Raw genomic sequence first — 15,764 nt, 5'->3', positions numbered from 1 at the left:
ATCTGCATTGATAAAGGCAGTATAATGGGCAAAGGAACTTATGGAAAATGAGGTAAAAGGTCTTTTTTAATCAAGAAAAAAAGCCTTACTTCAGCAGGAAGATTAGGCCTATTCTATGTAACTGAGTATGTTTTAGCAGATGTGTCCATACCAGAGCAGTTTCTCCTTTCCCTTTTTAAAGTTTTCTTTCTAGTGAAAAGCCTTTTGGCTCAGAAGATATGAGTCAGCAAACAGAGCACAAAGTTCAGAAGAAAACAAGTCAATTGTCACTTTATGGGCCTTCGGGGTTCTCTCGGACAGTTTTTGGTCCAGCACAGAAACCAGGCAGGTTGCACTTTTCCCTGACCTTGTATTTCTGTCAGGATTGCCAACACCTGGCTGTCACCTGATCCAGGGGCATGTCAGATGAGGTCCTTTGAAAATCTGTGTTCTGTATTCTGAAAGTGTACTAAAGATCAGACCAGACATCTATGCCTTCTAGGCCAACCACTTATTCTCCAGGGTGATCTTATAATGGTATAAATTTTAATGGGTCTACTCTGAGGAAAACTTAGTTGAACAACATCCAGATCGTTTGTGTTATGAAATAATATATTCTGGAAATAATATATTCTCTTTGGTCCTTTGAAAATGCACCTGATTTTGCTCTTTGCTTTGTCCTTGAAATTCCATTGACACAGAGGGGACTGCAGAAGGTTCAGGATTCAGAGAGAATATAAAGCACGTTCACAAAATAAACTACCCCCATATCTTCAAAATGACATCACTGGCGTCCACCATTCATGCTCAAATGTTCATGTTGTCTAACCCACGTTCTTAAGTACAGGTGTACCTTGGACCTTGGATTCCTGCAGCCAATCAGAAGCCACAATTTAGTTTTCGAACGTTTTGGAAGATAAATGGACTTCCGGAACGGATTTCGTTCGACTTCCAAGGTACGGCTGTATATAGGAAGAGTCATAGGAGAACCTTGGGTGTGCATGTGTTTATGAATCAATAATGGGCATCTGAGACAATAGCAGAAGTGGGGAAATATGCATATGAATTTGTTCTTTGTGAAAACTGCTATAGTTTTGCCTAGAAGGCTGTTGTGTAATGCTAAGGGATGGTCGAGAGCCAGTGTGGTGTAGTGGTTAAGAGCGGTAGATTCGTAATCTTGGGAAGCGGGTTCACGTCTCTGCTCCTCCAGATGCAGCTGCTGGGTGACCTTGGGCTAGTCACACTTCTCTGAAGTCTCTCAGCCCCACTCACCTCACAGAGTGTTTGTTGTAGGGGAGGAAGGGAAAGGAGAATGTTAGCCACTTTGAGACTCCTTCAGGTAGTGATAAAGTGGGATATCAAATCCAAACTCCTCCTCCTCCTCCTCCTCCTCCTCCTCTTCTTCTTCTTCCTCTTCCTCCTCCTCCTCCTCTTCTTCTTCTTCTTCTTCTTCTTCTTCTTCTTCTTCTATGTTGAGAGATTTCCAATGTTTTTTCTCTCCCCAATGGCACTGACACAGAATAGGTGAGAACAGTGTTAGAAACTCAGATATATAAGCTAATCACCAAATGGCAACCTACACCTAGGTTACAGTCGCCACAACAGAATATCTAGGCACCTGTTTAGCAGTAGTGGTGGTGGTGGTGGTGGTGATCATCATCATCATCTATACCACTTTGTTTATTTATTGATCTAAAAAAAAAATCTCAAAGTGGTTTACAACACAATAAAACATCAATGCAGAATAAAAACTAATTCAAGCTTCAAGGGGAATAGTTCAGATCCTTCTCTAAGGGACATTTTCCTTTCCCCATATTTATTTACCTACTTAATTTATATAGCTGCCCTATAATAAAATAATAATAATTTTTATTTGTATCTGAGGCCAGGCTCAGAGCGGCTAACATCATAAAAACAACACAATATGCATAAAAACAGACATCAATTAATTAAAATACATCTTAAAATTAATTCAGACAAGTTAAAATCTGGGCAGGTGGCAATTGTCAGGTTGGAGTTGAGAGTGGTTAATACTTTGCCAGGACCAACTGTTTTCACTGATCATACAAGGACCTGTGAGCTGGTTAGGGGCCTCCTTCGGGCTTGTTTTATACAAAGAAAAGCACGCCAAACTGCATCCTGCCCAAAGGCCTGGCGGAACAGTAGAAGTACTCTGGGAAGCCCATATGGTGCAGTGATTAGAATGTTGGACTAGGACTTGGGCGGGGAATCAGGTTTCAAATCCCCACTCAGTCATAAAGTTCACCGGGTGTCCTTGGCCAGCCACAGCCTCTTAACCTACCTCACAGGGGTTGTTGTAGGTATTAACTGAGGAGGGGGGTGAACCATGTACACCTTAGAGAAAAAAGTGGGCTATATATGCAATAAATAAATGCTTCTGCTTACCTGCTGACTGGAGGGGCCAGCCAGATAGAGATGTCAGTCACCAACCTGGTATCCAGAGATCTCCATGTGGTCACAATTCATAGAATCACAGAATCATAGAGTTGGAAGAGACCACAAGGGCCATCGAGTCCAACCCCCTGCCAAGCAGGAAACACCATCAGAGCACTCCTGACATACGGCTGTCAAGCCTCTGCTTAAAGACCTCCAAAGAAGGAGACTCCACCACACTCCTTGGCAGCAAATTCCACTGTCGAACAGCTCTTACTGTCAGGAAGTTCTTCCTAATGTTTAGGTGGAATCTTCTTTCTTGTAGTTTGGAACCATTGCTCCGTGTCCGCTTCTCTGGAGCAGCACTTGCCAGTCGCAAAACACTTGCCAGTCGCAAAACACGCCTGGCTAATTTCTAACACTGGTTGCTGGGGATCGTGAGCAGCAGAGGGCTATAGTACTCGTATCCTGCTTACTGGCTTCCCACAGGCACCTAGTAGGCAAAACTGGCGTGAATGCCAGTAACAGAACAGGAATGGCTTTCCTTCAAAACTCTTGTGGAGCGTTGTGTAAGAAATTGCTTTAAGCAATTAGGCAACTCCCATAATCTGGCAATGGATTTTGAAAGAGAATTTTCTCAAGACATGTGACATGTTCTGTTTATGAGGACAAGAATGGGGTTGTGTACTCATTGAAGATTGGCATCGTTTCAATAATTACAGAGACGTAGTGTGGGAGAGGCATTGGGGCCATGGCCCCGAGCCAACATTTTTGAAGGGGTGCAATCAGGTGTCCCCATGACAGGCAAGGAACCCTGGCAGTTCGCACCCCAACCCCAGCTGCCCAGTCTACCGGGGGGCGGGGGGTGAGACCGCCCCAGGTGTCAGCAATCCACGAGGCCGCTAGATGAGTACAGTGGTATCTCTGATTATGAACTTAATTCGTTCCGGAGGTCCATTCTTAACCTGAAACTGTTCTTAACCTGAAGCACCACTTTAGCTAATGGGGCCTCCTGCTGCTGCCACGCCGCCGGAGCACGATTTCTGTTCTCATCCTGAAGCAAAGTTCTTAACCCGAGGTACTATTTCTGGGTTAGCGGAGTCTATAACCCGCAGTGTTTGTAACCCGAGGTACCACTGTATAGGCTTTTCCCATGGCCTTGACTGGCACAATCAGATTATAAATCATGAACCTTCATCTTCAATCCCAGTTTCAGTTTAATTTTGTGTATTGATTTGCATTTCAGATGATGAAGGAAGGTGCTACATGCTGGGAACCTAGCTCTCGAGGACATCAGAGACAGGTAAAAGGTACCACTCCCACAGCTTTCAGTGGTACAGTTTTAAAGTTGATAGGGAAAGGTGCCGAATTCCAAAAGCAGAGAATTCATTTTTTTAAAAATAAATATTTATTAAAGTTTTTGAATACAAATACACAAATAATAAACAATCTTACTTCCAACACAACGTGGTTTCATCAATTCTTTGGACTCCCTCACATCTCCCGCTCCCATTTTCATCGTAAAACGTTTTTCCAAGCAAATTATCAACTTGTTTACGGTCTTGTATCCACTCATTTAAATATAATCTAGCAATTCTCCAAAAAATTTATGTTTTCTTTAATCTCACTTATCATCGAATTCAAATCTAGTTTAGTGGTGGCCAATTTTTTATAATCTAGCATCCTTCTTAACTTTCAACCAAGTTACAATGTTTTTGTAAATACATCTTAAATTTCTTCCAATCTTCTTCAATCCTCTCTTCTCCCAGGTCTCGGATTCTGCCAGTCATCTCGGCCAGTTGCATATAGTCCATCAGCTGCATCTGCCACTCTTCCAGTGTGGGTAGACCTTGAGTTTTCCAGTTTTTAGCAATGAGTATCCTTGCTGCCGTTGTTGCATACATAAAAAATGTTCGATCCTTCTTTAACACCTTCTGGCCGACAATACCCAGGAGGAAGGCCTCTGGTTTCTTAGTGAAGGTATACTTAAATACCTTTTTCAGTTCATTATATATCATTTCCCAGAAGGCCTTCACCTTAGGGCATGTCCACCAGAGGTGAAAGAATGTTCCTTCATTTTCTTTACATTTCCAACATTTATTATCAGACGAATGGTATATTTTGGCAAGTTTAACTGGGGTCATGTACCATCTATATATCATTTTCATTACATTTTCCTTCAGAGCATTACAAGCGGTGAAGTTCAACCCAGTGGTCCATAACCTTTCCCAGTCCTCAAACATGATGTTATGCCCAATGTCCTGTGCCCACTTTATCATAGCCGATTTAACCATTTCGTCTTGTGTATTCCATTTTAACAGCAAGTTATACATTCTAGATAGTACCTTAGTCTTTGGTTCTAACAATTCTGTTTCTAACTTCGATTTCTCCACCTGGAACCCTAACTTTTTGTCATTTTTAAAGACTTCTTTAATCTGAGCGTAATGTAACCAGTCTCGCACTTTATCCTTCATTTTCTCCAAACTCTGCAATTTCCAATTGTCTCCATCTTTTTCTAATATTTCCCAATATTTTGGCCATTTGGCCTCCATATTGGGTCTTTTTCGGGCCTTAGCTTCCAGAGGCGAAAGCCACCTCGGAGTCTTGTTTTCCAATAAGTCTTTGTATTTTGTCCAGACATTAAATACTGCTTTCCTAACAATATGGTTCTTAAAGGCCTTATTGATCTTAACTTTGTCGTACCATAAGTATGCATGCCAACCAAAAGCATTGTTGAAACCTTCCAAATCCAGTACGTCAGTGTCCTCGAGAAGTAGCCAATCTTTTAGCCAGCAGAAAGCTGCGGCTTCATAGTACAGCTTTAAGTCTGGCAGGGCAAAGCCCCCTCTTTCTTTCGCATCAGTTAATATCTTAAACTTAATTCTGGGCTTTTTGCCCTGCCAGACAAATTTAGAAATATCTTTCTGCCACTTCCGGAAGCACTCCGTCTTGTCCACAATCTGTAGTGTTTGAAACAAAAACAACATTTTTGGCAATACATTCATCTTAATAGCAGCAATTCGGCCTAACAAAGAAAGCTTCAGTTTTGTCCAACTGTCCAAGTCTCTCTTAATTTCAGACCAACATTTTTCATAGTTATCCTTAAATAGACTCAGATTTTTTGCTGTTATATTTACCCCTAGGTACTTTACTTTTTTAACCACAGTTAGTTCTGTTTCTCTCTGAAACCGTTCTGACTCTGTATCTGTCAATTTTTTTCCCAACACCTTAGTTTTCTGTTTATTTAATTTAAATCCCGCCACCCGACCAAAGTCCTGAATCAGTTGTAATACTCTTTTCGTACTAGATTCTGGCTCCTGCAGGGTCAAAACTAGGTCATCTGCAAAAGCTTTAAGTTTGTATTGTTTCGCTCCGACCTGAATCCCTTCCACCAACCGGTCCCCTCTGATCATGTTCAAGAGCACCTCCAGAACCGAAATAAATAACAGAGGGGAAATCGGGCAGCCTTGTCGTGTTCCTTTTTCAATTTTGAACTCTTCTGTAACCACATTGTTAACTATCAATTTGGCCTTTTGTTCTGAATATATTGCGTCAATCCCGTTCTCAAACCCCCGTCCCACTCCCATTTCTTTTAAATTTCCCTTCATAAATTTCCAAGAAATATTATCAAAGGCCTTCTCCGCATCTATAAAAATTAGCACTGCTTTTGTGTTTATGTCTGTTTGCAAAAGTTCCAAAATGTCAATAATGTTCCTTGTATTAGCAAACATGTGTCTACCTGGAAGAAAGCCTGCTTGGTCTTTATGGATTACCTCATTTAAAACTCTTTTAAATCTGCTTGCCAAAACATCTGCAAATATTTTGTAATCCACATTTAAAAGGGAGATGGGACGGTAGTTCTTAAGTTGTGTCTTTTCAGTTTCCAGTTTTGGTATCAATGTGATAAAAGCTTCCTTCCACGATTCCGGCGCCCTCTTCCCCTCCATAATTTCGTTGCAGACCTCCATCATTGGTTGGATCAAGTAGTCTTTTAATGTCTTGTAATACTTGGAGGTCAAACCGTCTGGCCCTGGAGATTTGCCCAATTGCATGTTCTGAATGGCTTGTTCAATCTCTTGTCGTGTTATTTTATTATTCAGGATTGTTCTGTTTTTTTGTGACAACTTTGTTAATCCATTTCTTTCCAAAAATTGTTTAATTTCAACCTCGTCTTGCGGCCCTTGAGTATATAATTTTTTGAAATATCTCTGGAAGCACTTTCTAATCTCCGCGGGGTTCTGAATGTTTCTTCCTTCAATTTCTAGATTTGTGACTGTGTTTAGTTTTTGTCTCTTCTTCAACTGCCAAGCTAGCAGTTTCCCACATTTATTTGCCGATTCAAAAGTTTTTTGTTTCATTAGTTTGATCTTCCACTCTATCTCCTGGTTTATCAATTTAGAATATTGTGCTTGGTGAAGTTTAATTTCTCTCAGAATCGGCTGTGACTTCGGGTTAGATCTTAACTTCTTCTCCAGTTCTTTGATTTTCTGTAGGATCTTGTCTTTCCTTCCATTTTGTGTTCTTTTCTTTACAGCGTTCTGTTGTATCAAGAACCCCCTCATCACAGCTTTGCTTGCGTCCCAGATAGTTCTTTTTTCCACCGTAGTGTTCATATTTATCTCAAAGTAATCCTTCAAAGCTTTTTGGGCCTTCTTAATAATCTCCTGATCTCTGAACAAATTGTCATTCATCTTCCATCTAAAGGAACCGGTTGGCAGTAGTGTCATGTCCATCTTCAATGCATTATGGTTGGAGCAGGTCTTTGGGCAGATTTCCACTTTTCTAACCTTGGGTGCCAGACCTCTAGTTATCCATATTTGGTCGATTCTTGTCCAAGTCAGTTGGGCTTCAGAGAAGAATGTTCCCTCTCTTCCCAGGGGGTTCTTGGTCCTCCAAATGTCAATCCAGTCCATATTGTCTGTCATTTCAAAAAAGGTCTTTGGTAGTCTGCCGTCTTTTGTAACATTTTGGTTTTGTGACTTATCCATGTTAGTCGATACGACCCCATTCATATCTCCCATCATAATGATGTTGTTATAGTCCAGATAATCCAGCATAATCTCATGCAACTTCTTGTAAAATTCCGATTTTCCGTCATTTGGTGCATAGATTCCTAATATTAAAATCTTTTCTCCTTGATGTTGTATCTCAATTGCTAGAATTCTTCCATGTTCATCTTTAAATAAAAATTTAGGTGACAGGCTCTCTTTTGCATATATCACCACCAAAAGCAGAGAATTCAATCCATAGCTACAAAGGAATTTTGGAATGCACTCAGAGTGCACTCCTGATGCTTCCTTTTGAATTCGCTGCATTATTTTTCTTTATTCATTTTTATATACCACTTATATCCCAAAATATAACTGGTGTAGAACTACAAAATCAATACAGAATTAAAATACACAGTAACAGTTCCTTTGGGGCGTGCAGGCCTGGATTTGGGCAGGGAGAGCAAGATAGCTTTCCATTATTTTCATTTACAGGTATTTCATAAAATGTATCTAATGCTTGATTGTATATATATTTAAAAACCTCAAAGAGATTTACAAACAGAATAAAACAATAACATGCACTAAATGGAGATGCCAGGGAATCCCCACATACAACACATTACAGTAATCCAGTCTTGAACTATCCAGTTCATAAACTACTGTGGCCAAGTTCCCCAGTTCAGGAATGGTCATGGCTGTTGTACCATTTTCAGTTGGTAAAAGGCACTTCTAGCCACTGAGGCTACCTCCAATGATCCAACTACCTTCTGGAGTTGGATCCAGAAGCTCCCCCCCCCCCCAACTGTGAATCTGCTCTTTCAGGGGCAACGATTACCCACAGTGGAAACGATTACCCACAGTGCCTTTGTCTTTCCAGGATTCAAGCTCAGCTTGTTTTTCTCAGGCTGTATATTCTGTTCAGATTAAGATGCTGTGGAGAGATAGAGCAGCTTGTCATTTGCATTCTGAGGGCACCTCCCTGCAAGATTCCTAATAACCATTCCCAGTGTCTTCTTATAGATAATGAATAACAGTGGAGATTAGTTCAAGCCCTGTAGTTACCCATTTAATTATGGTGTGTGGGGTGTGTGTGTGATTGACGAAATGGAAGCTAAACTAAACTAGGGTGTCACTTTCAGCGGTCAATAGAATTGGTGTTAAAGTCCACTGCTTATTCCAGCAGATCAATGCTAATAATTTCTCATCAACATTTCAGAACAATCCTGTGACACACCACCCCAATCTCTACAGCAGTGTGAGATTCCAGGGGTCCAGGCACATAACCCAGGGCCTGAGTTTCCTTAGGAACTGTGGCACCATGGGGATTGTGGTGTCTTTATAATATATGGTATATTTGCACATATATACATACCTGAGCCTACATTGGGAGGTAAAAAACATTACCCTCCAAGCGGGTTCCGTTTCTTCCATGGCTGCTGCTTGGATTCAAACTGTCATCCCACATTACTCTGATTCCCCTTTCTACAGCTTGGAAACTCCCTGCAAAGCACAACCATTTTTCCTTTAGCTTACCGTATTTTTTGCTCCACAAGACACACTTTTTTCCTCCTAAAAAGTAAGGGGAAATGTCTGTGCGTCTTATGGAGCGAGTGTGTGGTCCCTGTAGCTGAATTGCCCGGGGGTGAAAAGCAGATCGTGCCTTTTTTTTTTTTTTAGAAAGAGGGAAGGGGGTGTTGAAACGAAGCCGCTGAGCAGCTGATCGGCAGGGAGATAAGGGACTCTAGCGAGAAAGGAGGCTGCCTGGGAGTGGGGAGGTAAAGACAGCAAACTTGCAAGGAGAGGAGACAGGAATACAGTGGTACCTCTGATTACGTATTTAATTCATTCCGGAGGTCTGTTCTTAACCTGAAACTGTTCTTAACCTGCAGCACCACTTTAGCTAATGGGGCCTCCTGCTGCTGCCGTGCCGCCAGAGCATGATTTCTGTTCTCATTCTGTAGCAAAGTTCTTAACCTAAGGTACTATTTCTGGGTTAGCGGAGTCTGTAACCTGAAGCGTATGTAACCTGAAGCGTATGTAACCTGAGGTACCACTGTACTAAAACAAGCAATGAGGAAAGAAATTAGAAGAAAAGGAGAAGGATAAAACTGTTCCAGCTAAGGAAAAGATGCTAGGGCAAACAAGAGGGAAGGGGGTGTTGAAACGAAGCCAGTGAGCAGCTGATCAGCAAGCGATCAGGAGAGAGATAAGGAACGCTAGCGATAAAGGAGGCTGCCTGGAAGTGGGGAGGTAAAAGCACATGGATCCTCAGGATTTTTGCATTCGGTCACCTCAAATTAACCATCAAATCACATGGCATGTCCATGGCTACAGCCTGTGTGAGGAGAACATGAGCTTACAGGGTTAAACAGCTCAGAGTGTACGCACTGCCCACTGTTGGGAGGAGGGAGACCCTGCGTCATTTCCGAGTGTCTCCAGTCTTTGTTCTTTTTCTCTACTTTCGCTTTTGAGGAGAGAGGACGTGTTTTTCACGATGCTGTTCGCTGTGATAGATAATGGATAGTCTGCTGTAAATAAACTGCTTCTAGCTGCTAATATCCTGAGTGGACTTTATTTTAGCACACTGAAGAAAGCTCTGAAGAAGCTTTGCAGCTTTCTCTTGCTGCTGCGTAAACTCTGCGTTTTTTGCTCAGAGCCTTTGGAATGTGGCCTTTGAAGTCCAGCAGAGCTGCGTAGCCGAAGTGGGCTGGACGCCAGGACTTATCTGAGCAATAAATCTACTATCTGACAGCCTGCACCCAAAAAAACATGCATCCACTGTTTCGTGGGGTCGCAATGGCGCAAAAACGTGGTTACAAAGCATGGATCCACATGGATTCTCAGGATTTTTGCATTGGGCTACCCCAAACTCAGCGTCAAATCACATATCATGTCTGTGGCCACAGCATGAACCACAAAAATCGTACATCCACTGTTTCGTTCAGATTTTTTTTTCTTGTTTTGCTCCTCTAAAAACTAGGTGCGTCTTATGGTCAGGTGTGTCTTATGGAGTGAAAAATACGGTACATTGTTGCCCACAGCAATCGTGAACCTACCCCCTCCCCACTCTGGCACTGTCTTTCTGGCTAACCCAGGGCTCAGGAAGGGGCTCTAGCCATTGCCTTGCACTTTATGGGCCTGGATTAATGATTCAACTTCCAGGTTATCACCAGGCTTTGCTTAATCAACATGAGCAGCATCCAATCCACAGACTGACTCTCCAACCCTTCATTAATTCTAATTAGGGTGCCTCACATCCTACAAACTCACAACAGTACTCTGCCTACTGATATAAAACTTGTTGTTCATGGAAGGAGGTTGAGAGCAAGCACCTACAGAGCTTCCAGTCTGTCTTTCCCCAAGGCAAGGAGCAGTAGCTTTTTGGAGAGTGGATGAGCGGGGTGTAAGTTCTGTCAACTTTTCCAAGGTTTTATAACTCCTTTGAAGTACATTCATACTTGCTAGATTCCCATATTCTGTGCCTCTCATTGCCTCCATTTTTTGGCTAATTGACATTGAATATGTCCTTGTGTTTTCTTGTATTCTCAGGTGTGGAAGTTCTGGGATTCAATGAAGATCGCTGCCTTTATACTGGGTCCTGCCCTGCTCATGTTTGTTGCTTTCAGGAACTCAGTCACATGGTAAGTCCACCAGGTCCCTGGAGCTCAATAATGGTTTGGCCAAAAGGAAAGCAGCAACTACTACTGTCACAGGATCTCTTTTGTGTTTCAGGCACCTGGAGAAATTCTGGGGAGCCTCTGGCTTGTTCTGGCAGACTCAGTGGGAGAACTTGTACCACCTCCTAGGGAGAAATGAATGGGCGATTTTCATAGTTTGTGAGTCACTTTGAACTGAAGTCAGTTATTGTCTGTGTTTTTAATGGCTCTTTCAATTCTGTTAGTATTTAATTCCATTTTAATAATGGTCTTTTCTATGTTTTTAACTTGTTCTATTTTATCTGTGTAAGCTGCCTGAGTCTCAAATTGGGGGAAAAGGCAGAAATAGTAATACTTATAATAGTAATAATAAGCTCATTTCTTATCTATGTAAAAGGGTGGTTTTGAATATAAAAGCATTCCTGTAATATAATACCTTGTCATATCTGTTCACCATTGGGCGTGTGCCCCATTGAACCCAAGCTTGCTGATACATGTTAGGCAAAACGTCCTGATTGACCAATAATACATACTGTCTCTATTCCTCCTTTCCTTCACAACATGCAGAGTTATGTGAAGTGACTTAATTTAAAAGTTTGGGGTTGTGGCCAGGGCACAGATTGACTCTCCAACCCTTCATTAATTCGAATTTTATTGGAACATTATGGTGCCTCACACCCTACAAACTCACAACAGTACTCTGCCTACTTATATAACACTCGTTGTTCATGGAAGGAAGTTGGGAGTCATTTTGGACTCACAGCTGTCCATGGAGGCACAGATCAATTCTGTGTCCAGGACAGCTGTCTACCAGCTCCACCTGGTATGCAGGCTGAGATCCTGCCTCCCCACAGACTGTCTCATCAGAGTGGTATGTGCTCTAGTTATCTCCCGCTTGGACTACTGCAACATGCTCTATGTGGGGCTACCTTTGAAGATGACATGGAAACTACAACTAATCCAGAATGCGGCAGCTAGACTGTTGACTGGGAGTGGCCGCCGAGACCATGTAACACCAATTCTGAAAGACTTACATTGGCTCCCAGTACGTTTCTGAACACAATTCAAAGAGTTGGTGCTCACCTTTAAAGCCCTAAACAGCCTCGGCCCAGCATACCTGAAGGAGCATCTCCACCCCCATCGTTCAGCCCAGACACTGAGGTCCAGCACCGAGGGCCTTCTGGTGGTTCCCTCACTGCGAGAAGTAAGGTTACCGGGAACCAGGCAGAGGGCCTTCTTGGTAGTGGTGCCCACCCTGTGGAATGCCCTCCCATCAGATGTCAAGGAAATAAACAACTATGACTTTTAGAAAACATCTAAAGGCAGCCCTTTTTAAGGAAGTTTTTAATTTTTGATGTTTTGTTGCTGTATTATTATTATGGGTGGGGTATAAATAATAAGGTTGTTGTTTTTGTTGTTGTTATTGTTATGGTGCTGCATCTCACCAAGGAACCTTTTGCATCTCTTCCTATGTAGCCCACTGGTATAATGCAAATAGCAGGGGAACTTGTGGCCTTCCAGAGCAGGGGTCAGCTAGGTTTACCTTGCCTGAGCTGGTTCACTTCAGTAGATCCCTCCATGGGCTGGATCACGCACAATTTCCAACATCTGCGTTATGTGCAGATGCAATTTTCGGCGCTGCGCCGGTTTAGCGCAGCATGCGGGGACTCACCAAGCGGGTGGCTCGTGGGCCAGTTTAAACGACCCCTGTGGGCCGCTTGTGGGCCTTAGGTTGCTGACCCCTGCTCCAGAGGATGTTGGACCAGAACTCCTATCAGCCCCAGCCAGCATGGCCAATGCTCAGGGAGTTGTACTCCAAGAATATCTGTAGGGCCACAAGTTCCCTACTCCTACTATGAAGCATCAGGCGTGAACGTAAGAGTCTCTAGCAACGTAAGCTCTAGCAATTGCTCAAGTGAAAGCCACAATGAAATTCAGTCGACAAAAATAGAATTAGTCTCTCCCTTCCGCTTGTCCATTTGAACAACATCTATGACTGTGGTCTCTTCCCATGCCGCTCATTTCCTGCTCTTATCCTTTTCTTATTGAGCTGCTGCCCTCTGGTTAGGAAGTTTAGGTTCCATCTCTTGTCTCTGAGCCCAAAATAAGCCCTCCTGTCCCCATTCACTATTTCCCTCTTGTACTACAGGCACTGGAATAATTCCTGCCCTGGTTTTCTGGAGCGTCAATGGAATCTTGATGGTAGCAGATGTGACTGGGAAGCCAAGTTTCATCACCCAATACCGCATTCAGTCGGGAAAGAATGATCCTGTGGGTATTTTTTTGCACAAATATGGCAGCCCTGTGTTTGTTTGTTCTGAATGGGAGCTGTTGATTCCTCCCCATCACAGATAGCCTTTCTAGCCTTTGTCAGGGGGTACATCCAGCAGTTAAAAATATGTTGATTTGGGTAGATATCATTTTGTTATTTTTATCTGTTTCTCCAGGAAGTGTCTTCTTCCCTTCGTTAGCTCTGTGCAATAGCGTAGACTGAGGATAGAAAGTGATTGGCCCAAGGTCACATTCAGAGTGAGCTTCAATTCCCTGCATAGGCCCTACGGAATAAAAATGTTTTCAGCAGGCATTTAAAAATTGGAACGGAAGGCGGCGGCATTTTTAGTGACTGCTAGTTATTCTAACATTTTCTTTATAGTGGTGGGTAAATTTATCGTCCCAATTGTCCTAACAGAAGATGCACCTTCAATAAAATAAGAGAACTGTTTCCCAGTCCCACAAAAAAAGCATCAGTGTTGTTCCTGTGCCTTTATCCTAATTGCTCCACAAGGACCATGAAGCCTGAATATGCAGTGACTGAAGATTTAGAACTTACTGTATTTTTTGCTCTATAACACGCAGCCGACTATAACACGCACATAGTTTTTAGAGGAGAAAAATAAGAAAAAAAATATTCTAAACGAAACAGTGGATGTATGATTTTTGTGCTTCATGCTGTGGCCACAGACATGTGATCTGACAGTGAGTTTGGGGTAGCCCAATGCAAAAATCCTGAGGATCCATGTGGATCTGTGCTTTGTAACCACGTTTTTGCACCACTGCGGCCCCAGGCAACAGTGGGTGCATGATTTTTTTGGTGCAAGCTGTAGCCATGGACATTCTATGTGATCTGATGGTGAATTTGGGGTGACCCAGTGCAAAAATCCTGAGGATCCATGTGGATCTGTGCTTTGTAACCACGTTTTAAGTGGGGAGGGAAGGAAAAGCACTCAAGGGACAAGGAACACGCGTGGGGTGGGTGGAGAAGGATGCTGTTAATAATGCGGAAGAGGGGTATAAGAGGAGAAGGCTCTTATAGGAGGAGTGGGGAGGAGAGAGGGACAGAGAGCCTGCTTGCGAAAAACTTTGCTGCTATTTAGCGAGTGGGGAGGAGAGAGGGACAGAGAGCCTGCTTGCGAAAAACTTTGCTGCTATTTAGCGAGTGGGGAGGAGAGAGGGACAGAGAGCCTGCTTGCTTTAAAGGAGCCAACCGGACAGGAGCCGCTTACACTCGTGTAAGCGGCTCCTCTCCTCTCCTCTCCCGCTTTGCTCCTTTATAGCAAGCAGGCTCTCTGTCCCTCTCTCCTCCCCACTCAGTGGCTCTTCTCCTGCTTTGCTGTTTCAAAGCGAGCCACGGGGAGAAAGGAAGGGGAACCATGGATCCTCTGCTCACGACTGCAGCAGATCCCCCCGCCATCCATAGGCATTCGCTCTGTAACACGCACAGACATTTCCCCCTACTTTCTAGGAGGAAAAAAGTGAGTGTTATGGTGCGAAAAATACGGTAAAGCCTTTTTATTTGGCAAGTAGAGAGGAAAAGCCACTTCAAGCCTCTAACTGTAGCCAAGAGTCTTCCAGGCTTGCAGAATGTTCCTTCCAGCATAGGCGGTGCTGTTCCACATTTTGACCCAGGTTCATTTTGCCTCTCCCCCTAGGTGGACAGAAAAAAACTGCAGAATGCCATACGAACAGCCCTGTTCAATGATTTTTTCATCTCTCTGCCCATGATTATCCTCATGCTCCCTATCATGAAATGGAGGGGGGAGCCATGCAGTTTGCACTTGCCCACTTTCCATAGGTTTCTTCTCGAGCTGGCAATCTTTACGCTATTGGAGGAAATTCTCTTCTATTACTCTCACCGGTAAGGCGCACATTACATTGAGGTAACATGCTGGGCTCCCCTCCTGGGAGAGCCAGTGTGGTGTAGTGGCTAAGAGCGGTGGACTCGTAATCTGGTGAACCAGGTTTGATTCCCTGCTCCTCCACATGCAGCTGCTGGGTGACCTTGGGCCAGTCACACTTCTCTGAAGTCTCTCAGCCTCACTCACCTCACAGAGTGTTTGTTGTGGGGGAGGAAGGGAAAGGAGAATGTTAGCTGCTTTGAGACTCCTTCGGGTAGTGATAAAGCGGAATATCAAATCCAAACTCGTCCTCCTCTTCTTCTAATGTGCAGTATTCTACAGGCTAGATTTAGACTGGCATTTTAAGGCACTGGTTTCCACGCCTTCAAAAAAGTTATTTTCTAGTTAAACATAGCTAACAGGATGCGATAGATTAGATAGTGGTGGTGGTTGTTTTACTGAAGTGTAGTTGCCACAATTGCACATGTATTGTGAAGTAATCATGCTGTTATCCCCATCCCCTTGTATTTACTCGAATCTAATGCTCATTACATTGCGAAAATTAAGGTGTGCATTAGATTCGATGGCACATTTACATTCACCAGCAAATACCTTTTTTGGCTTTAAGG

General features: G+C 43.1%; 1 protein-coding gene across 4 annotated transcripts in view; it reads left to right on the top strand.

Annotated features, from left to right (window-relative positions):
- Nucleotides 1-15,764, top strand: part of FAXDC2 (fatty acid hydroxylase domain containing 2) — a 32,952-nt gene that overhangs the window by 10,003 nt on the left and 7,185 nt on the right. For 3 of the 4 annotated variants that reach the window (XM_081851565.1, XM_081851564.1, XM_081851566.1), the window contains exons 2-6: nt 3,620-3,676; nt 10,914-11,005; nt 11,097-11,200; nt 13,170-13,291; nt 14,950-15,155. In XM_081851565.1, coding sequence (XP_081707691.1) covers nt 3,620-3,676; nt 10,914-11,005; nt 11,097-11,200; nt 13,170-13,291; nt 14,950-15,155 — 581 coding nt within the window. Of the gene's footprint in view, nt 1-3,619; nt 3,677-10,613; nt 10,768-10,913; nt 11,006-11,096; nt 11,201-13,169; nt 13,292-14,949; nt 15,156-15,764 lie in introns of those variants that run through there. The other variant, XM_081851567.1, reaches the window with a different exon arrangement.

Source organism: Podarcis erhardii (assembly GCF_964252035.2).
Source record: "Podarcis erhardii genome assembly, chromosome: 2".
Classification (NCBI taxonomy): domain Eukaryota; kingdom Metazoa; phylum Chordata; class Lepidosauria; order Squamata; family Lacertidae; genus Podarcis; species Podarcis erhardii.
This window is presented reverse-complemented; position numbering and strand designations above follow the sequence as displayed.